At 35.9% G+C, this 24,713-nt stretch overlaps 1 protein-coding gene across 3 annotated transcripts in view; it reads left to right on the top strand.

The window, feature by feature from the left end:
• LOC107040090 (caltractin) overlaps positions 1-24,713 on the top strand; it is a gene marked incomplete at its 3' end in the record, with an annotated part of 61,606 nt that overhangs the window by 6,132 nt on the left and 30,761 nt on the right. For 2 of the 3 annotated variants that reach the window (XM_015260026.1, XM_015260027.1), the window contains 1 exon segment: positions 5,256-5,855. In XM_015260026.1, the coding sequence (XP_015115512.1) occupies positions 5,853-5,855 (3 nt within the window). 3 annotated transcript variants of the gene reach the window in all.

The following is a 24,713-nucleotide window of genomic DNA, read 5'->3' as shown; positions in this document are numbered from 1 at the left end:
TCTTCTTGATTTCTCTTTTGCTGTCTGCGGTCTTTTTGCTTCCGAACGGAAGCCTTGTTCAATTTTAGGGATGTATTATGTACTATATACATATATACTTTCTTATTTTTTTACAGAACTATATTAATTATTTTACAGTCGATGTATTTTTTTATTGCAGTAAGAAATGAATTTCTATTTTTTGCAATTACTGTAAACAAAAGATTACAGTACAAAAAAAAATTTAGATAGAAATTATATTACATTACGTGAGAAGCGGAATACAGACTTCAAAAATTGTTACACTGGATTTTTTATGTGGATTTCCTGGGGCATTTCACTGATTTTTGGACAGCTGTCATTAATTATTGGCTGATTAGTGAGAAAATTGGGGTTTTCGTGTTAAGCGATCATTCATGTTTCTATAAAAGCTGGAATTTTCAAACTCATTGTAAAAATTGAACATCAAATGGAACTGAATTTTTAATAGATTGAGAATTCAGAGAAGTGTTCAGAAGAAATTCAGCATCGATCTGGAAATCAAGAATTACTTGAATATTCAAGCAATTAACTAATCTATCAGTGAAGAAATATATAGAATTTTCATGTAACTTCATTGTTGTTAAAATTCTCAAGTTTTTTCACTTGAAATTTCAAGAGTAATTTTTTAACTGTAAATTTTCCCGGGCCAAGGGAAAAAAACTCAGTATTCGTTTCGCACTGCTTCCCCGATGTAGAGTAAAAATGTACTGAAAATCGAGTTCGCTCCACGATTACTTGATTCGTTCGATAATTCTTCTCCAACTTTTTTCTCCATGTGATTACGAGAATTTTCTTCGTTCAAAACACCAAATATTTTGAATTCAAGCATGAATATGACCTTAAAATAATAAAAATGTGCCATGATTTAGCTAAAAATTACTGAGAATTAGAGGATTTTTTTACCAAAAATCTTAAAATAAGTGGAAATTTTATTTATGTTCAGGACCTTTTCCTCAGGCGTTTGTTGTGAAAAAATTCTGAAATTTTCGTATCTACTACCACAACAGTTTCAAAATTATTACTGAAGAAAAAAGAGTGTCTTAACATTCCCTTCTAAACACATAAAATTTCTGACGACCAAAAATAATTTTTCTCACCCCCTCTTCTCGATTTCAAATCAAGTTCTGAGACAGGCATTTAAATACCCGTTAACCTGCCGTCACGTAATTCCCCTAAACTTTCCTCTAATTCATTTCGAATGTTCGCCCTGTCTTCCCGCCCATAAAACGTCACCTATAGCAAAGCGTAACTTTACGTCATCTAAATGTAACGATTTATCGAAGGAAAAAAATGTTTGAATGAAAGACCGACCCAAATAACTTATTGTTAGTTCCAACCTCTCGATCCCCACACTCCACCCACCACTATTTCTCTCTCTCTCTCCCTCAGCTGTCTGTACGGATTTCCTGGCAAGTATTCTGTTTACGAAACACCTTTTTATTGTCATCCCATCCCATATCTCCTCCGTACAATTCCCCCCCGCTCAGCCTGTAATAGACTGAAAGGCTGTCTGCACCGAGTTGACTCGGAAATTTTTGCTTATCCAACAATTCCAGAACTATATCCGGCATTTTTAATAAAACTATTCTCCCCGTGCTCCGACAAATTGTTCAACTTCTCCAACTCCCTGAATTCTTTTCCACGATTTCGCAATTTTTTCCCTCGGAGTCTTTCTCGCAGTTGGAATTTCAACATTTGAAATTCAAAAATGTGAATTAAAACGTTTGTGGAGTAGTCTGGCATTCCCATTCCCTCAATGATTCCGTTTGTTATTACATCGGTGTCAAATACATGAAAAGTAAACAGAGTTGATCCCTGATCAATCACCTCTCGTGTTTGTTTTTCATCCATTTGAAAACATGACTTTCTTCCGCTTCCACGTCCCTCTCCATAATTCAAACGACAATTTTATATCTGTTTTCTCGCTGTACGTTCCAGAGCTTTCATATCCGGACAGATATTATATCACCGATGACACGGAATAACTACCCGGTATCCCCCACAAATTCCGGGTGTTTGTTCAGAGAAATGAAAATATACAGTTCCCGCACTTCATCTTTAATCCAACAGCTGTCTCACCCCAGCTGGACTTGTCGACTTCCTCTCTCTTCATTCAGTCCTTTTCCTCGTGACTCTCACAGTCTATTTTGCAATCATAATGTTTACTTTGATCGGGCAGTCTGATTGTGCACGTTTCTGTTTTTATTTCACTTTTGACCACAGAGGAATCAGCAGAAGGAAAAAAATGGAGAGGTCTGCACCCGAGCCACCGTAATTTGACTGAGTAAAGAGAATCTCATTTCCAGTTGGGTTGCAACGAAAGGACTCGGTGGCGCGGGGAAACGGAAAAGCTTGAATCTGAAATATTAGATCGATGAGCATTCTCTTGGGTTGGGGGCAATTTTTCCTGATCGGGAACTTGACTGTTGGATAATTACTCCTGAAATTTTAAGTGAGAATTCTTGAAATTTTTTGCTAACTACACGGGCGAAAAGTTGAATAAAAATTAGTTAGAAAATCGGGAAAATTTTTGCAGTACGAAAGGAATTCGAGGAGAATTGTGGAGCGAAATGTAATTCAGTGAAAAAACGCCGGTTTGGGGAGAATATTTTACGATTTGTTTGGTAAAAAAAACACGTCTATGGATGCAATAATTATGGAGGAAGATTGATGAAATAATTAAACAGCTGCAATTTTTCAAAATTACGATAATTTTCTATAAAAAATCAATTTTTCATCATAAAAATCATTTGTTCGGAATCGTAACAAATTTATTCATATTTCGAATTTTTCCAGAAATCGATTTCATGTTAAAAAAAAAGTTTATAAATCATTTATTTATAAACAACGAATAAATAAACTATCGAGTCGTTGTTTAAACGGAAATTATGAATAATTTATTTATCAACAACGAATGTTGAAAAAATAATAATAATTCGGTGCAAAATGTAATGTTAGTGACGCTGAATATTCATGGTTTTTTTTTAATTTTCCACATGCAATTTAAATAACAAATTTGATGATTAAAAATGGTTGAATCAATAGTGTTGTCTATACCAAACTGCAAAAGATACTTGGATATCCTTGAGAGCACCAGAATTTTTCTAAATAATTTCTCTCCGTGTAAAAAATACCCTTGGTCTCTTCTACAAACTCTGAAAGGGATTTTCCCCCAGAAAAAATAGCCCAAGTTAAGGATATCCCACTCGGGCACCTTCAGCTTGAAAATTATTTTCCCTACACTGAGAAAAAAATACTGTTGCCAAAGAATCATTTTCTTGGGAGAATAATTTGCGTTTTTAGGAGCGTATGTCAGGCCAGTCATCCACGGGTGGTCCAAGTCCCCCTCCAAGTTTTACCATTATGTTGAATTATGGGATGATAATGAACTCCATTGACAATTATTAAACTTTAAAATTATTCCAAATTATTTTACGCAAAAAATCTCTGAATTGAAACAATTGGAAAATAATGAAGAGTGTTCATTCGAGCTCACATACAGCATAATCATCTGATATTAGTCAACAGAATATTAATATTATCTTACGGAATATTTGGAGCTGGAAATCCGCTCATAAGAAAAATTCTCCCTCCGAGAAAAATTCCTTGGCAAACGTAATTTTTTTCCTCAGTAGCAGTGCTCCCATAACTCCCCTTTCTCCTTATCCTCCAAATGTAAATTAAGTCGTGTATTATCCCCCTGAATTGCGTTGTTCACCATTGTTGCCTCTTCATCGCGGCGAAAAGCCACAAACGTGCACGTTGAAGGAGAAACGTGGGCTTGTTTTAATTCAAACGTTCTAGAATGTTAAATATCCGTGACCGCAGCCACTTCAGAGTGGGCTCGATCCTTACACACCGAGAGCCTCTTTGTTATCCCTGAGTGGAAAACAAAGGGAAATGCTCCAACAATGCCCTGAGATTTCTCTCCCTCCCCCGCCTCTCCTCCCCTCCCACATTTGTTGAGAAACAGGGGCACTAATTGTGAAAAAAAAATAATTCCCGATGTGGCATTTGCTTTGAGAGAGAATGGAGAAGTCTGGGAAATTTGAGACGAGCGTAAACATCTTTTGGTTTAAATTCCACGGAAAATCCTGGGAATTTTTTGGGTGAAAAATTCGAGGGATTCTGGTATTTCATCAAGCCTCTCCATTCTCGTGACAGCACTCCCCTCTTAATTTTATTAATTCAGTCAACGTCATGTCGGCTAAGTGGCACGCACAGAATTCTCGTTGGCACAGTCTGCATGGGATACGTTTGATCATCTTGATCAGTGTGGTATTGTCACTTTTGAACAGTAACCATGAGTCAATTATTTTGGGGTTTTATGATGACATTTTCTGAGCTATCGGCGTTAATCAGGGCAATCTAATCTCTTCATTTTGGGGATTGGAATTCAATTATTGTTTCCTTTCATGGCAGGCGAGAATTTTTATTCGCGATGAGTGACAGCTTCATGTCTTGAAATTTGAGAAAATTTTAATTATTAACAATATTTGTTTTTTCAGTTATTATTGCCCATAATCGGAACAGAAAAGTGGTTAATTAATTAAACAATCTCGATTTTTTCTGGGTTTTTTTCACCATTAAACAAATTTTTTTTTCAACAAATTGATTGTTCAAATGTCGAAGAAAACAAATTTATTAACATGAAATTGAATGTTATTTGAACAAATGAATCGTTTATTCAATTCTAATAAAGAATTATTTGAGAAAAAGAATTATTTATTTCGTACAATCAAAACGTTTTTATTTGAATAAACATGAGTTAATTAATTGTCAACAAAAATGTTCTTAAACCGATTGAAGGAATTAATTTCGAACATATTTTTCTTAATGTCAAAAAATATTGCATTCAAAATTCCCTCAATCCTCCAAATATTGAAATATTTCAAAAAATGACTCCATTGAGAAAATGAATTTTCCCGTGGACTCACAAATAATTCTCCCCTGAATAAAATAAACCAGAAATTTTTAGTCTCGTGTCATTCATTAAAAATAAATCTGACTGTCGTATTGTTGCCAATTTTCATTCCGAGTTATCTGCAACGATAAAACACCGCATTTGCATTCCAAATCCCGTTCATATCTCGCATGACGCTCCTTTTCAATCGAATGCGCCATTAATGAATTACCCGCACCCACGATACGATTTCTTGTATACACTATTGAACACGTAGACACGTCCGACTGAGTAAATCACTCGTCATTTTATTTTTTATCTCCGGGTACAGGCGTGTTTCACGAAGGCTGACGTGCATTCGCATCGTCCAGTCGTGCTTCAACGGTTTACGACACTCCGGGAGGAGTAACTCAGCGCAAAGTGAAGTAGCGTGTGTCGTAGTTTGAGAAATAAATTGAGAAAAATTGAGCAGGCATCAGTTGACATCGGGATATCCTTGAATTTAAAATCACAGGCGATCGATTGCAGGCATAATCGACACGTGTGCAGTGATTTTGAAGAGAGAGAGCATCAAGAGTGACTTTATATATCGATGCAATCAACGTGAGTCACGTGCGATAAGCACAAGCGAGGAACGGAACCAGCGGCGGAAGCATCACAACGATCACAAATCGCTGGTGATACTACTGTCGCGTTTAGTTACCGCTGCGAGAACGAGGCCGAGGAGGCGAAGGAGAAAAAGAAGGAAGAGGTCAGGCAATTCGGCCGTGATTACCGGAGTTTGTGGACAAAGGCAGGGAGCGAGATCGGGCCCGGATGCTCGCAAGGACAAGACGTCGGAAGTGCTGCCACGTTGGAAGGGAAAATCTTGACAGTCGTCAACAAATTTCTGACAATATCCCCTTTGGTTAACAAGGTTAAACTACTTATGGTGAGTTTTTTCAATTTATCGTGATGAACCTCTTCATAAAATTTCTAAATTGCCGTTTATTTCTGGTATTCTTTCAAATGGTATTCCACTTGTCACGTGATTCTACCGAAGAGAAATGAATTTCGATAATTCAATGCTTTTAACGAGTCAGCTGTGCTGTCTCTCACAAAGTTCATAAATTTTATAAATGTCGGTAGAAGGTGGGATGAGTCGTAAGGAATGCACAGAATAGTTTCATGAAGTTCACAGATTTCATAGATTTCACAAATTTTATAAGTTTTTTTCGTATTCCGGTCTCCTTTTAATTTCTGCGGCTACTATGAGAGTTTTCTTTCACTATAAAAGATGTACCTGAGTTGGTAATCGCTTACATGATCGGGCTATCGTACAACCAGCGTACGATTTTTTTCGTGTCCAGTCTCATCGTTTACCGACATTTAATACTTTAAAAGTAAAATAAATTTTGATGCGTGGATGAGGCCCGCGACCATGCGTAACCTCACGGCAATTTAAGAAACTTCAAATTTAAAATGATTGATTCCCGGCGTGTCTGACCAACTATTCCATTTCTACTCTCGCTAAACGCGAGCCCGCTTCGCTCAACGTAAATCTTTTCTTTCTTGAATTCTTTTAACCTTATAATAATAGTTAATTCTCAGCAATAAAATAATAAAAAAATAATAATGGCGTGTGAGAGGATTCTCTCTAGAACCTTCAGTGAATTTCTGGGGAAACGGACGTCGAAAATTATATAGAGTAAGATTTCAGTTGGTGCAGGGGAAAATATAGGGGTCATGGAATCATTAAATCATGTAAATCATGAATTTTAAATAAAATTCATTTGAATAGTCAATTAGTTAATATTAGTCAATAGTTAATTAGATAATATTAGTCAACAATTTTTAAATGATTAAACTCATCATCAATTAATTATTCAAATGTCGAAGTATTTTGTCAATTAATAATTGAGTTTGCAAGTTTTATAAAGTTCAGAATTATTTATTCAATAGTGAATTGAACATTTTGATTGTCAAGTATTTTATAAATTTTCAAATTACAATGGAGCTGTGAATAGTTCACAGCAGAAAAAATCATATTTTCCACGTTATTTCGGGTCATTTTTTGCTAAAAATTTGCTTTATGAAGTTTTTTAGTAAAAAAAAAATCGCTTCAATGGAAATCGCATTCAGTGTCGAAGTAGTCAAGGGCAACAAGTCCAATAGGAATGTTGTTACCCTTCATTACGTCGATACTGAATGTTTGTTATCGAATAAAAATGTCATTTTCCTATCAATCGAGTTATTAATAGTTGATCGGATTTTTCCAATCTAAACGTCATTCACGAGTCATTAACGGTTCCATGAAAAATTATCCAATAGTATTTTTATATTATGACTCATTATATTACCGATATTGGTGAATGAATTCGCAAGTGAATGCTCTTTCGTTTTCCATCGACTTCATCACGAAATTTTCAACATTTATCTCTGCAGACTTCTGGCGAGTGTCGACTAAACATCCCATCAATTTTTATTTCTTTCATTCCCCCATGTTTATCGTATCACCACTGCAGTTATTGCGGAAAACGTTCGTAAGAGTAGCACGTACATTCGTGCCCACATTAAGCGAAAAAAAAGCTTAAAGAGAAAAACTGGAGCGCAAAAAGTTTTCGGTCGGCTCTCCTTTGCGGTGTATAGACGAGATTCGTATATACGGTTATAGCTCTCGGGAGTCGGTACGGAGTGTGTGGGTGTCTAGATTACGAGGGAGAAATCCTCGGTTGAGAGGGAAAATTGGTAAATGCGATTCAGCATTAACAGTAATCATCTCTTAATTCTTGGCCTAGCGAAAAAAATTCAATTTTTGAGAAATAATGATTTTTTTATCATTAAAACCCTCTAACCAACTGCATCAACTTGATAATTCCATATCAATTGGGGTATTCCATGCATTTTCTGTGTCATATAACAATTAAATTAATAATATTGGACACGTATTTTTTGGCTCGGTACATTGAGAGAAAAATTAATGCAGCCGAAAAATTATATGGTCCCTTGAAGGGATCTTTTGTGGTGTTGAAATTCATATTCTATTATTTTATCTCTCTATTAGGATTTCAAAATTAAGGTTCACGAGGGTCAAAATAAGGGTCACGAGGGTCAGATTAAGGGCCACAAGGGTCAGAATAAGGATCATATGGAGGTTGGCAAGCGGAACGAGCAAGAGCCCTAGCCCCCTAGTCCAATAAAATAAAATTATGCAACAATTCATCTGTCAATTAATAACATGCGCAGATCAATATTCCCATTCTCGTACTGCTCAATCACATTTTTTTTTCTCTTAATGAATCAAATAGCTTGAATGCAAATAACGTAGAGGGCTGCCTCAACAATTTTATATGAATAAATCCCGGAACATGGATTGATTGTTGCATGCGTGGTGGGATGCCTATTAAAACAACTCCCTATAAAAAATTCATAGATTGTTGAAAAAATAATGACCCTGGGCCCCGATTTATGAATGTGTCCCGTCAGTTTGAGTGACTTATCGGTTTCCCCTGTCACTGGGAATTCCATTCGTACTCTTTTGGGAAAACTTATGCAATTTTTTTCCCCCCTAAAGCATGATGTGACTGACCGGAAACCTCCCGGGAGATTTTATAACCTTGTGCATAATGGAAATTATCATCAGGATAATTGGGTTGTTTATTTTGCCTCGTTCTGAACGTGAAAATAAATTATTCAATTAACTCGTTGTAAGCCAGAAGGAACATTGGAAATGTTGCTGCTGAAATTCCTGCCGTGAATCGAAAAATTTATAAACTGTTATTTGTTTAACGAGTTGGAGTTTGTAAATTAAGAGAAAAAGGGCGGAGTATAGTGGAGGAAATTAGCTGCATGTGATCGGTTTATGCAGAAAGGTAAACAGGTACAGAATAGCACTTTCCGTGATATAAAAATTGAATTAAAAATATTAGAAACGTATTTTTTATTTCGTTGATTGATGAAAATTTGATAGCCTCAGACGATTGTAGATATTTGCGTTATGAAGTCACGCCAGATTTTCTGTATTTTCGGTCTAGATAGTTGACAATCCGTGTTTTGTCGGATTTTAATAGAGATTTAGTTCAGGTTTTATTTCGTCTCATTTTGAATGCAAAGTTAAATTATTCAATTAACTTGTTGTGCGCCAGAATGAACATTGGATATGTTTTTGCTAGAATTTCTAGGGTCAACTGGTATTTGTTTAACGGAGGGCGGAAAAAAGTGGAGGACATTGGCTGCATATGATTGGTTTATGCATAGACAGGCAATAACACTTTCCATGATATAAAAATTAGATTAAATATACTAAGCGCGTATTTTTTATTCTGTTGATTATTGAAAAATTGATAGCCTCAGGCAATTGAAGATATTTGCTTCATGAAGTCAGGCCAGATTTTTCATGTTTTCGGTCTAGATAGTTGACAATCCAATAAATTCAAAATATCAGGCACGTATTTTTTTCCGTTGACTAATGAAAAATTGAAAGCCTCCGGCAATTGAAAATATTTGTTTATTTGCCAGATTGTTTGTGTTATCGGCCTAGATAATTGACAATTTGTGTTTCGTCGGGTTTTAATAGAGATTTAATGCCGATTTTATTTTGTCTCGTTTTGGATGTGAAAATAAATTATCCGATTAACTTGTTATGCACGAGAATGAACATTGGACATTTTTTTGCTAGAATTTCTAGGGTAAATTGGAAAATTTATAAACTGTTATTTGGTTAACGAGTTGGAGTTCATAAATTGAGGGAAAAAGGGCGAAATGAAGTGGAGGAATTCACTCGTGGAGTGGATTGGCTGCATGTGATCGCTTTATGCATAGACAGATAAATAAATAGGGAATAGTACTACCCATGATATTACGATCAAATTAACTCTATCAGATACGTATTTTTTATTTTGTTGATTATTGAAAAATGTCCCCTCAGGCAGTTGAAAATATTCATTTCATATTTCATTTGCTTTATTTGCCAGATTTTTTATGTTTTCGGCCTAGATTTTGACAATCAGTGTGTCGTCGGGTTGTAATGGAGATTTAATTCAGGTTTAATTTCGTCTCGTTCTGAATGTAAAAATAAATTATTTAATTAACTTGCTACACGCCAGAATGAACATTGCACATGTTTCTGTTAGAGTTTCTGGGATAAATTGGAAAATTTATAAACTGTTATTTGTATAACGAGTTGAAGTTCATAAATTGAGGGAAAAAAGGGGGAAATAAAGTGGAGAAAATTGGCTGCATGCGATCACTTTGTGGATGGACAGGTGAACAGATAGGGAATAGTTGGACTCAACAAACTCAATGGCCCCGAATCGATTGGTTGTAAGTGCTTTTTTCAATTTTTCACCGGTTTCATGTAAATAACAACTTGCAAACAACGATTTACATCCAATAAACCACTGGTATAACACCGAAAAAGGAAGGAATTGAATATTGGGTGATCAACACTGTATTGGAAATTAGTTTCGTGAATGGAGCAGATCTCTGGGCAATATGATTGTTGGTTGTATTCCCGGGGATGTTGGCTCGTTAATTCGGGGGATATTTTCCGAGGCTCGTTGTCAGTCACTCTGTCACAGTCCTCGATAGGTTTTCATCGTGATTTTTCGAGGCCACGGGCTAGGGTATTTCCCTGTTGTATTGATTTGCATAGAATGGGACAGGAAAATGGAAAACTTGGGGGAACTTTTCCGCTCTCAGTTTTTCCTAGCAAATTTCAGACTCTTTTGAACTTTTCGGGATTTTTTGATACAAGGAGAAATAATACAGAATTATTTACGAATGTGAATATCCATAAATCAAAATGCCATAATGATTGGACATTTCAGATCTCGTGGCCAATTTCGATTTTTTTAGTGAAATAGAAAGTTTTGATTATTTTTTCACGAGAAATTTTTATGGATTTTTCATGGGGAAAAAGTAGAATGTAATTTGTGTTGGGAAATATTTTGGAGATGATCATATTCTTTATTTTTTGCATTATTATAAGATCATGTCGGGGATGAACGATTTTAGCACGAGATGAGGTGCATCGAATGAGGTAGGAAAGAGGAAACCTTAAGGGAATTTTTTCGTTCAGTTTGTTTGAGAAACTTTAACTGTTCTTTGACACTTTTTATAATGTTTTCTGTAACAGAGAGAAATAATAGGGGATTTTCGAAGACGGGGTTCCATAAATCAAACTGCCATAATTTTTCGAAACTTCGGATTTAGGGGTCAATTCCGATTTTTTTACTGAAATATAAAGTTTTGATTAATTTTCACGAGAGAACATTCTTATGGATTTTTTTTACCAAGAAAAAATGTAGTGAGGTACTAAAATATAATTTGTGGGCAACATTTAGTGGAATCCAGGGGAGAATTGTAGTCAATCGTATGGAGAGAATTTCCGGGGATTTATTAGGATCAAAATCAAGACGCCTTTTCATAGCTGGAAGGGGTTTACTTTATTTGGACTTTTATTGAAGAAGAAGGGTAAGTTCAAGTTTTCATATATCACAGGTTTATGGCGGGAGATAATAAAAATTTTGTGCGAATATGAGGTTTCATAAATCATATAGTCGTAACATTCTCAGAACTTCGGGGTTAAAGTCCAAAAGATTTTGTTTTTCAAAGAAAAAACATAAAAAAAATTTTTTTCACAGGAAATTCGGTATATCAAATATCTGTGGATTTTTTATGGCGAAAAACTCTATTGGAGTAATTTTATTAATGATTGAGGCTGAATAAATTTGAAATCGAAATGACTCTTGACATTTTTACTGCCGAATTAAAGCCTTGCAGTCATTAATTTTGATAACTCTCTAATTTTGCCTGAAAATGACCGAGAATTTCACGAAATCTTTTTTAGAAAATCCCTTTTTGAAAATATTCCTGCGTAACTAGCGTAAATTCCTATTTCAATATCTTAAAATAGGAAAAATTGACTTGTCGTGTTTCCACTCCACCCTTCAAATTCAAGGACAGGCGATACGACAGAGTCATCGATCCGTGTGTAGTCGATGTGACTCTGCTGCTCCCCGATGTGACAAGTAGTGTCACATTGGCGCCGCAGAGATCCCTCAGGAATCAACGATCGCTGGTCCATTGTCTCTGCAGGATTGTTCGTGCCACATGGTAAAGCTGACAGCGTCAAGCCAGACCTACGTGTGGTAATGTTTGCACTTCCTCCTGCATAGCACTTTGATGGGCTTTATCTTCAACAAGGGCCTGCTATTCCACCACAAACGAGAACTAGCGTTCCTCCGTTCCTTTCCGAAGTCCTGCGGTGGAATTCTGCGGGGGGGATTCCTACATTGATGTCTAAATATTTGTTGGGGAGAAGTTTATCCAAAGATGGCGCCGTTTAAGACGTCCGACACGAAAGAGTGAAAACATGAGGAGTGCAAATGTCTTTTTGTAAATTAAACAATAGCTCCACTCAAAATTAAAAAAAAAAGAATAGCTCCACTCGAATTCTCAATGTTGTGAATTTGAATTCAATTTAAGATCAAATCGTTCAGGGAATCTCGCATTCAGATGGGAAATTCAGGATAATTGGGTTTTGCATATTAAATTATCACTGATAATCCAACGACATCTACAATTGAACATCACATTCAATTGAATGTTTAATGTTTTGAAAGTTCGGGGAAATTAATGATTGAATTTTCACATTATTTACTAATTTTCATTATCATGTGGATCTGAAAATTGAAATTCCACTGAATATTCCAGAATTCAAATGAATTTTCAACATCAAAGTGAATGAAAATTTCGTATGAATGAATTTTTTACTTGAGATTTCAGTAGTAATTTCCTAACACTGTGCGTTCTGTCAAGAAAACATTGCGGCGTTTATTTTCTTTACGGTTTTCATGACACAACTTTTCTTCCATTTCTCCCAACCATATTCACAGTAAAATGATCTCACCCCTGGCTCCCACTCCCCCCCGCCGCCCCAACAATTCCATGACAATAAACAGAATCAGAAAAATACCCAACCGCTGATAGGATTGTTTCGATAAAATAGAAACCCAAAACTGATACCGATACGTGACCAATGTCTCTCCATTTCCTTCGCCCTAACACTGCCCCATTGCCTTCCCCGATTGTTCCCCCTTTCGAGTGCACGTCACTGCCCCTCACCGGAGTCACTCTAATACACTTCAGCCAATCTCCAACTCCCCGAGCGTTGATTCAGGTTTGAATAGTCAATGAAAACACGTATTCACAATTTTTGAGATTAGAATGCTTTGATACTGGTGGACCTTTGCATCGGAAATTTCGTCCATCGCCGGCGAACTGATAGCAACATCACATGAATGCAGATACAAAGGACAGAAGCTCAAGTTTCCCCCTTTTGCTGTTTATGGTATTCAGCTAATAGGAAATATTCGAGGGATCGAAAAGGGGCATTGAGCATCGCCAGGAACATCCACGGATGTTGAATGTTTGACTGGAATTCAGCTGGGAATACACATAACACGGGGATTTGGGGCATTGGGGATGTTTCTCGTTTTCGAGAATAGCATCCTAATCATAAATAAAAGGAAACAGGGGAGAAAGGGAAATGCGGTGAGTTTGGTGATGTCGATTGTGCACGTCACAAGTTCTCTTTTTGCAGCACTCGGGGAACGTGGGCGGTGCTTTTGTGTATCGTGTAGAGCACGAGTGGCTGAAGAAATAGTGGCCAAAGAGAGAGTTTCGGAGGCGTTGCAATATTTCTTCCGAATATGAGAGCCAACGTCGGGGTGGAAGCTGCTGAGAGTTGAATATGTCGGGTGGCAGGGGCAGGGGAGGGGGAATATTTATAATTCACTGCGAGAAATCGTGTCTCAAAGTATTGGGGAATTGGATTGAGTACCTGAGGCAGTAGAGAGTACTCTTTTTCACACACAATGCAGATTAACGCGGAAGTCATGAGAGACATGAGACGTCAAAGAGGAGGAATTCCTTTGAAATTGAATACTTGAACAGGTTCCAGTGATTTTGCTGTTCGATTGCGAGGTTTCCGTGGTGAAATCGCTTGAAAATCCAGTGCAATTATAACTTGAAATGGTTTGATGGAAATTTATTTTATTTTCAGATTTTGGAAATTTTAAGTCACATAGTTAGCCATCAATGTTTTACATAATTTATATTTTTTCTGATGTCTGTTACTATCAGGTGATTATTTTCTTATGAACAATAGGATTCTCTCATCCTTGATTTTTATTATCTTGAAAATTTAAATTTGATACGCAGCGCACAATATTCGTTTTCATCTGTTAAAAAAGGTTTTTTCTACCTCAATAGTCTCCTCTTCCTTTCAAAATTCAGATCAACGTGGAAGTGATGAGAGCAATACGATGCAGAGGACAAAGAATTCCATTCAAATTAAATACTTGATGGTCCACTCGCAGTTTCATTTGATCTCGCGGTACTGCAGTCAGAGTTGTCGAACTAATAAACTACGTTGACTAACCCCGCGTAGTCGACAACGATCATACAGAGGAGAAAGAACCCGCGATTCATCCCCTCTTGGGGGTTATTGAATTTTTAAAATTACCAAGACAGCTCGAGTGTGACGCTAATCTTGCATAACGCTGTGATGTTATTAACCGTGGTTAATCATCCGTGAATATGTAAACTCGATGTAACTTGATCAGGGATGTTGGGGCACTGTGTCCAAAGTATTAGCGTCGTTACAGCTGGTGATTGCGACAGTTTACGAGAGGCGTGGGGGATAATCCTGTGATATTACTAGCTGATCCTTAAATTTTCATGTAACGAGATTGGTGCGAATAAATTACATGTTTGAATGGATGTTTGATATCATGTGGCGAGTTTTAATTATATAAATATTTGAGGACAAAGGGGAAAAATGATTCTCTTTTGCTGGGAGAAAATCGAGTGTCATAATTTACTCAAAATTCCAGATGTCAATTATTATATTAAGTGATAATTAATTGAAAGAATTAATGGAAATCAGGAAAATTACGGTAAAGAGACTGTTATCTGGAGAGTTATCTGGAAAATTCTCCTCTATAATGTTGATTTTTTTATCCAATTCAAGTTCCACTGAAATTTCAAGAAATTTCGATACAGAAAAATCAAATTTGCATGAAAATATCGGTTGGATTCGCAAATTCAAGATAATTCAGGTGAATATATTCGTGAAATTGGAGTCATCTGAAGGATTCTCATCCTAAAGTTGCCCAAAAATTTATAATTCTCTCGAATTTTCACTTCAATTTGCAACTTCATTAATTATTCTCCTTAAATCGAATTGAATCTTGTTCTTCCAGAAATCACTAGCGTTTGTAAAATTTCAACATTTTTCCAATAGCATATGCATTCAACATAATTGTAATATTTGGAGATAGTCTTGGACCACCTGGAAATAAATGGCATGGAGAATTACGCTCCTAAAAAAATAAATTCTCCTCCCAAGAGAATAATTCTTTGGTAAAACTGTTTTTTTTCTCAGTGTTTCCAAAAAGGCATTTTCATAACGTCTTAAAGTACATGTCACCGAATTTAAGACATCCTTTCCGTCTAGAATGAATGTCCTAATGTCTTAATCTAAAGGACTAAAAAAGACCTGAATTTTACACGAACGTCTTAAAAAAGGGGAGAAAAGTGTTTCAATTTCTAGTGAATAACTCATCCACGATTTCTTAATTTTCAAGATTTCAAAATTATTTATGCAATTTAACAGACAAATCCCTAAACTTCCCGCGGGCTTCTTCCAAAGTTTACGGGGGTACATGGATCTTCTGGCGAGATTAACAATGAATTAATTAAATCCGGAAAATGTAAAATGTTAAATTTCCGTACTTAGCATGAGAAATTTGTCTTCGTAGCGCTGTTAACTCTCATTGGCCCCATCCAATTATCCATGGTCTGAAAACTTCCGAAGATTGTCCAAATTAATGCTCCATCTCCCCACTCCGAAATAGCAACAATTTGCCCCCGTTTCTTCCGCAAAATATGGTACTCTCCTCCCTCCATTGTTTGAGAATCTTAAAAGCTCCATGAAACCCCTGAAAGACCAACAAAGACGCGTAAAGATCCGAAGGATCCGAAAAAAAGTGTAATTAATATCACTCGTGGGTCTAGAATGAGAAGACACACAATGAACATGAGAATCTACGGTCTAACCCGTGGAAACCAGCAGTGCTAACTCACCGTCGTAGGTATTACAGTTTAAAGTTTAGTCTCGGCTATTGTCGCCACTCAATCTTTTTTACACCGGGTTTTTCCCACTCGCGAAGGTTAACCGGATGATGTTGAGCCGTAAACAAGACGAAGGAGTGTTTGGGTAGGAGATTGGGGATCATATCTCCACTCGTATACCCTTGGGTCCGCCCTGGGCTATTGGAAAAACAAGCGCTCGAGTGTGGAATCATGGGAGGGATATTTTTGGTTAAAGAAATCCCGGGGGGAGACACAATCGGAGAAACTTCTCACCCTTTTTCTCGGGCAACTCCTTGTTTTCTGGTTTTTGTTGGATGAATTTATGGAAGTTCTTGGAATTTTTCCAGTTTTCTTCGGGGATTGAGTTGAAGTCACTCGTATTCGGACGTTTTAATCTGTTCTGTTTTGTCAATTAATCGAAATATTTAATGTGAAGCGTAATTATCGAAGAAGTGATATCTCGTTTTTTAGTTAATGTTGTTTACTAAAAAATAACGTTTTATTAGACTTCAAATGTCTTGAATTGAGACAAAAAATGTATCAAATTTGGTGATTTGTATGTCAAGACGTTATGGCAATATTTTGTCCATTAAACGATTTGTTTTCAGACAGAAAAACGTCCTATTTTAAGACATTCGAAATTTTAATCATCACAAAGTTAAACTGAAATTTCGCTAAGACACATTTGAATGTCTACAGGAATGAAAAAATTCAATAGAGGACCTAGCGAATTCGCTAAAAAATTCTATTTGGTTTTTGCGCTGAAAAAGTCAATAGATGTCGAATTTCTATTCGAATTGTTCTCTTAAGATTTTTTTTGTTAGAATTATTGAGCCCAAATTTTCCAAGTTTTTTTCGCTGGATTTTGTTTTGTTTTGCGTTACAGAATCGGAGGGGAACAACTTAGAAAATTGATTCTCAAGCGTTTTTTTGAAAAAATCTCAAGAGAAAAATTCAAACAGAAGTTCGAAATCTATTGACTTTGTCCCATCGCATATCCAATAGAATGAACGCAAAAAACAAATAGAATTTTTCAATAGAATTCCAATAGAAATCCCATAGAAACCCCATAGAATTCCACTAGAATTTTCTAGCGAATTCGCTAGTTTTTCTATTGAGTTTTTTCGTGCGTGTAATGCCCCAAATTAATACGTCTTGAAGACGTCAGTTTTAATAGTGAGGCAATTTTTCCCGCAATTCACTCACATCTCAATGGATATCCCTCGAGACAACCAATTTGCGATATTTACTTTTCTCACAACCCCCTCATGTCTATTTCTATCCATAATTAATTCCATGAGTCAGGGAATTACCTCACGTATGCAGAGGCTCTCTCGGTTGCTGCGTCCCAGGGGTACTATCGGTGACCAATGATGCTATTATTTTTTAGATTCCATTGCACTGCATTCCATCGGTATTATAACTTATCGACGCGCCACGAGTAGGAATTCCAACACCTCTGGGGCACATGTGGCATGCTCAACGTGTTTTAGAAGTAAGATTGCACGTGACTTTTTTCATAATTCAGGAAATCATTAAATTCTATTGAATTTGAAATTTTTTGGAAGATTTCTGAGTTTCGTATTTCAAGTTCTGGGTTTATAACAAATTTTCAGATATAATTTGTTGGATAATGGTAATATCGACGTGAAGTTAATTCAGGGAACTTAGTACCAGTTGTGAAAATCAATCAGCAGTTTGACGAGGGCGAATAATGTATTTCTCTACAGTTTCCTTTATGATTCATCATAATGTCGATAATGGAACTATGTAACAAGTTGATTAAAATATGACAACTGTTTAATAATAATGTTTTATATGCGACATCATGAATTCGAAACTAACCCGATTGTTCGTGTGATTACAGTGTCGATTCCAACGAATTTCGGAAGACACAGAGGAAATAAAATTTTCATTTTCAGGGATATGTCTTTAATTTTCAGGGATTCGCGATTGTGACATTCCCGGGAGTGCAAAATTCTGAAATTTTGCGTTTTTATTACTCATTTTCAGGACATCATCGCTAATTTTCAGAGTAATGTCACTGAATTGCTGGTACTTATCTCTAATCGTTACGAACCTATCACCAAATTACATAACAATAATGAGATAAAATTTTTAGTCTCCAACTCTCCATTTCTGACATTTATTCGATTCATTCTATGAAAAAACAAGGATATTAATCGAATTTATATTCTTTCATTATTCGAAAATAAAAACGATTTTAGCAACTTTCAGGAATACATGGAGAAATTTTAATATTAGCCAAATGAGGTTTCGAATGACTTTTGTTTTGTGTGTTTGTTTTGATCACAAAAAAAAACACTTTTTATTGATGTTTAACATGATTCGTCTTCATTCAGTGTTGTGACACGTGAATTAAAGAAAAAAAAATTATATATATAATAAAAATAAGAATGGATAAAATTGAATCAATTTAATTGTGAATACGGAACTGGAAAGAAACTAAAATAAAATAGAATAGTATAAATTGATCAAATTCACTGATAATCAGCCTCATTCTCACCAATAATTTATAATAGATTCACATCAAACTTTTTTCTCTCTGTCACCCTTTCGCACGGCCACAGAAAACCTCTGCTTACGTTAGATATTTAAAGTGGGTCACCGCCAGTTATTTCAGCCACAAGTGGTTCTAATAGGCTCACAGGAGACCGTTCAGCACTTGAGGATTGTTCCCGCACCTTCTGTGTTTTCTCATGTCCCCGGACAAGCAACTCTCCGTCACATGAGTGCCTTTTATTGTAGGAAACCCGTCATTATTATTTAATGACATCGTTGAACGGGCATAAACAGAGCGGTCCACGAGTGCACATTGAAAACTTTTATAATGCAAAATTTTAGCCAAACTCACTCCACCATTTGATAACCTTAATCAGTCGAAAGTCCACGAACGCGTTCATTTGACGGAAATATCGGAATAAATGGTGAAGTAAAATGTACGGGAAAGTTCGTGGAGAGTAATTGCGGGCGCTGTTGAGCGGTACTACAGACACTTATGAATTAATATTATTATCGCTGAGCTGTACAGGTGAGGAAGTTGAATTGGATCTATTTGGAATTAACATAATGCGTTGTAAATGGAATTTAAAATATTTGCCAACTGGTTGTAACTTTTTTCGTTTTCCATTCTTCGTTAATCTCATTCAATTGAATATATCATGAGGGATTTAGAAAAGGTGATGAATGGAGAGTGAAATGAATTATTTTTTCAACCGTCTTCATGGTGCAATTTCTCTTATTGCTCCAGGCCATCATTACGGTTTTTGGAAATGTTAAAACTCCAAAATTAAATTACTAATTTATTCATCTTTCATTTGCTAAGGTTTCGTGGTAAAACTCACTCATTTTGAGGGCAATCTATTTACTTCCGTCTATAAAAATTCGAAAGAACATAAATAAAAAATTACCATATTTATTATATTTCTTATTGCATACAATTCATTAACAGTCATTAAATAATTAACGAACGTTTCAGGGAATTTGGAGTAATATAATAAGAGAAATTGCAATGTGAATCCAGTATGAATTATATTCATTTTAATGGGAACAAGTGGGCAATTGCTCTTGTATTGCATACAGTATAGTTATGTTTGCTAATAAATGAGCAATATGCTTCCGAATGGTTATTTTGCATTTCATTTCCTTCTATTATGTATAATTCATTGTTTATAGGTGTAAAAAACGCATTTTCGGACTTGTTGGATCATACTGGATCGAAACAACACAAAAAAAACAAAATTGAAATTTGAACGATTACGAAGCATCCACTCGGAAACAAAAATAATAATTATATTCATTTGCACCCAAAAAAATAATGATTCAAGTAGGATGGTTCGCATTCGTATGGGATGATGCATTGCATCGACCCATGCGAATGTGAACGCTTGTTTTCAAAATTTATTATTTCCAAATCAATGAAGAATAACTTAATCAGACAAACAAATTTGGAACCGGAATACTGTGTGTACTGTGTGTTAGGAAATTACTCTGGAAATTTCAAGTAAAAAATCTTGACATTTTCAACAACGAATTATTTACATGAAATTCCCATTGACCTTGTTATTGATAAATCAGTCAATGTTCGTGAATATTCAATGAAATTTGATCCCTCAGGTTCATACGACACTGAAAATTACTCAAAATGATGGAAATTCCGGAAACTTTTCTTCTAAATTTTCAATTTGTTGCTTAATTTTCGCGATAGGTTTGCATATCCAAATTGTCATTGAAAATTCAATGATCATTCATAATGAAAAACTTAATTTTATTGAACTTCCAAGATGAATCAGGAATTCCATGAGCAATTTACTCTAAAATTGAATTCAAGTTCAGAATATTGAAAATTCAAATGGATCTGCTACTTAAATTTAAAAAAATTTCTAACAGTGCAGCGTCAATTAGATACCGGTTTCATAATTTTTCATTCATTAGAAATAATCGAATTCGAGTCGTGTTGAGCACACACTACGGTTGGTACCAGAAGGGCTCGGTCCGTGAGGGCCCGTCCGTAAGACACAAAGTCTTAAATTAAAACGTCTTGAAGACACTGGCTTTCCAGCGTTTTGGCTGCGACCCCTGCAGAATTCCTAAAGCATTTAATATTATTCATAATTCTGTCACTCTGTCCCTTCATACTGATTTCCCGATATTTCGAACCCCTCCAATAACTTCTCTGAATGAGTAAATGTTGCATTTGCGGCTGGATCTGAACGTCAATCGTTCCCTTCCCCTTCTGGCAACCAGCGCCCAACTCTAGGTTACCATTACTCATCGCAACTAGACAACTGCGAGTGTTGAGTGTACTCGAAGTTACCTTCCACCGTTCAAACTTTTACTCGTTCAACTTGTCGACAATGGACCAGTCGCATTGTTCCACCGTTTACAGGTATATATGAAGGGCTCAGATTTCAATGCACGTACTGGTGAATCAGCTGGAGCACCGAGAGCTCAGTGTGTAGACCTTTTGTATCATCCAGCGGATCTCGCGGTAATGACAATAGCATTATCATATTTTTATGCTCTACAATTTCGTATTTCTACATGAAAAAATGCACTTGATTCAAGTATATTTTATACTCGAATGGGGGATGGGTGTTTCAATTCGAGGATTATTATTTCGTATCATCCCGGGTTGTACCGAGCGCTCTCAAGTGTAATATAAGGGTCAGACACTGAGTGTGAGAATGTAAGGGTCAAAAAGTGGAGGTTAAAAAATGACGGTCGGAATATTAGAGTCAAAAACTGCGCGCCTGAATGTGAAGGTGAAGGAATGAGGGTCAGAATGTTAGGGTCAAAAAATTAGGGTCAGAATGTAAAAGTAAAAAAGTGGGTGTCAGGCGGTGAGGGTCTTTACTTTTATATTCTGACCCTAATGTTTTGACCATAATATTCTGACCCTCATTTTGAACCTCCACTATTTGACCCTTATATTCTGACAATTAGTGTCTGACCCTTATATTACACTGAAGAGGGCTTGCTACAACCCGGTCTTGTACAAAAGAATCATCTTCGAATTGAAAACCCCATTCCCCAATTGAGTTGTATTTTTTTCCGTGACACTTTGAAACATTTTTAATCTAAAAAAAATTAGTGGAATTTATTCCGGAAATTCCGGCACATGTGTTCTGTTATCATGATTTCATCTCTTTATACTTTACCTATTATCCATTAGTGCATGAATCACGAAATTAAACAGAAGATTCGAGGCAGAAAATGAAAACGTTTTTGTCCCCTTTTTTTAAGAATTTTTTTTCACCAAATTTCAATCATTTTTAGTGTCTCAAATTAAGACATCAAGACATGCATTCTAGAGATTCTAAATGTTCTCCTCGAGAATCTTTTTTTCTCCAAACTCATGATGTTTTATTTGTTTTTCCAAATCCTTCACATTTCGTTAATTGATAAATTTTATTTATTAGATGTGTAGTCCCACCATATTTCATCTCGCAGATAATTTCCATCCAAATCACCACGACTGCGTTAGGTAATTCTAAAAATCCTCAACTTTGCCTCCCTGATCCCCTCGTTGAGAAGTTTTTGTTTGATAAAACCCTCCAGCTCCTCCAGAACTTTCCTGTATTTACAAAAATGAAGCCTCCAGCTATCATCGAAACAGCGAATTATATTCTGAAGAAAGGCGAGAGGCCCCTCGGGCTTATGTATTTTATCAAAGCATCTTCTCATGAAGTGCCTCTTTTTTTCGTTTTAAATCAGCCCGGAGGGCTACACCTGCAGCAATTTCCTCGCTTCAATTCCCCTTCTCACCTTGCATTCAGTTTTTATAAATTTCATTGACTTGTGAATGATACATCTGCACTGATACAAAAAATTTCATAGAAAAACCTAGAAAATTCTATTGGATTTCCATTCAACTTTCCTTTCATTTCGGCCGACTTTATTGAAAATTTCCGCAACTCATCTGCGCTTTTTTTCACTAGAAATGTTCAATGAAAAATATTCTGTAGAACTTTTTTCCCATCACTTGTCTGCAAAAAACAACTAGAAAATTTGCAAAAGTTTTAGGAGGAAATTGGCAGAAACGGATAGAATTCCAATGGAATTCTTAAACATTCTTAACAAAATATCCTAGCGAAAGCGGATTTTTCCATTCAATTTTTCCGCACGTCCGAACGAAATCCTTAAATAATTAGACATTCATCAACTCATTCTGCGAATGCCAAACGATTCCGACCATCAAATGCCCCCGAACATTGTCCCTTCCCGAATTCCACATGTTTGTAAGTTAGAATTAGAGAAACCCCATTGACGCAACCACGAACTGATCCACTGGGCTTTTGCTGCACATCAATTAATGGTTACAAGTTGTCCTAGTGATTCAATTAATCTCTCCATCTACAGCTCCAAACACACTCGAGGTCCTCTGTTGAATTTACAACATAAATAGCTAGTTCAACAGTGAATGCAGGAATCGCAATTACAAATTCCACCTCAAGCACTGAAAATCCCATTTTCTTGTCATTCTCCGAGTTTGTAATTTTGTTTCGTCATGGAGAATGTGTTCAGCATTCTTGTAACTTAAATATTCAGGTGAACTTCTGATTTCCGTGTGTAACTTGTTCAGTGTCTCGCAGTCTCTCATAATGCTGTCCAGTGCTCAGAGTTATACGAGGTTTAAGGGCGATTCGTACTTCAGGAGAGTTTAATATTTTTTCAATTTCATTTTCATTTCTAACTTTCATTGATGTTACAAAAGTTTTCTTTGTTTTACACCTTCACAAGCCTTTTGAACTCCCAACTTCTTCTTAAAATAATGTTATAAATATTCATAGAAAGATATATAAGGAGAGTTTAATAATTATTTTATATTCTTCAGAAATCATGAAAATAGATAAATCAATTATTTCAGAATAATCAATTATGTACTGTTGAAATATTTTGGCTGAAATTTCCGGTACGTTTTTCGGAAATTTTTGTTACGTTTTAGTTCCACTGAAATTTCCCGAAAGGAATTTCGTCATTAAAAATTCACAATTTCATGGAAAAATCAATGAGAACTGTAAATTTAAGGTCAATTATCCCCTGAAATTTCGTCGTAATTTGTGAAAAGTCAAAATAACAAAAAGAAAAAACAATTGCAAACAATTACTACAATTTTTTTATTCCTACAGAAAAAAATTCTCAGAGAATGAATCATACAAAATGTAAATAAAGAATTCTATAACAATATATTCATTTCCGTGCTGACGACCTTCACATTTAATATAAATCATTGGAAGTGTATACGATAATTTCCATAATTGGTTTTTGATTAAAATGCACAACGACTTTAGCTCTCGGTATGAGTTACTTTAAAGCAATACTTATCTTGGGGATTATTTTAATTTCAGTAGCACTGCAATACACTGAAGCTCCCGTTGCGCCTTGCTACCCCGAAAAAGGCCGGCGATGCTACCGTAATGTTGGATTACAAGATTGTGAGGACGATAATTCGTGAAGGGACCGACGTTAATCGTGGAATAACTATTATTGTTCGCATTTTTTCGCAGACGAGATGAGAATTTTATCTGCGATGGTGAATCGCTGGTTTTAAAGTCTTGATTGTTCCTGGATTATGTTGAGTGATGGTTGTATTCAACAGTAAAGATTACCTCGGATTGGAAACGGAAGGGAAGACATTGTCCTGAACCCCCATTCAAGCCCTGAAAACGAAAATTTTCGATTTTTAAGTAGATTTCTCTATCCGTTTTAAAATTTCTTGAATATAATTTTTTTTATCGCATTGATTGCTTTTTTCCATGACTTACGAGTTGCAAATTATTTTTATTTGATGTTTTTCTAATTACTGCAACAATATTAAAATTTATTAGACATGGCAGTGCCTGGTAAACCTTCGGAGTTTTTTGTCTCTTTCAGTTCCACGTAACACTCAATGAATAGAACTTAACCCGAAACTCATCATTTCCCGTATAATTTTCTCAACTAACTTTCTCACACAATCTAGAAAAATTCTGGAACTTATCCGTACTTTCAAGCAGAGAACAATGGAAGATCACGAGGGCAGAATAAGGGTCACGAGGATCACATTAAGGGTTACAGGGGACAGATGAAGGGTCATAAGGGGTAAAATAAGGGTCAAAAGAGTCAGATTAAGGGTCACCTTCTGGAT

This window comes from Diachasma alloeum, unplaced genomic scaffold, assembly GCF_001412515.2.
Source record: "Diachasma alloeum isolate Michigan unplaced genomic scaffold, Dall2.0 Dall_scaffold_00316, whole genome shotgun sequence".
Classification (NCBI taxonomy): Eukaryota; Metazoa; Arthropoda; class Insecta; order Hymenoptera; family Braconidae; genus Diachasma; species Diachasma alloeum.
The sequence above is the reverse complement of the archived record's forward strand: the minus strand, read 5'-3'. Positions and strand labels throughout refer to the sequence as shown.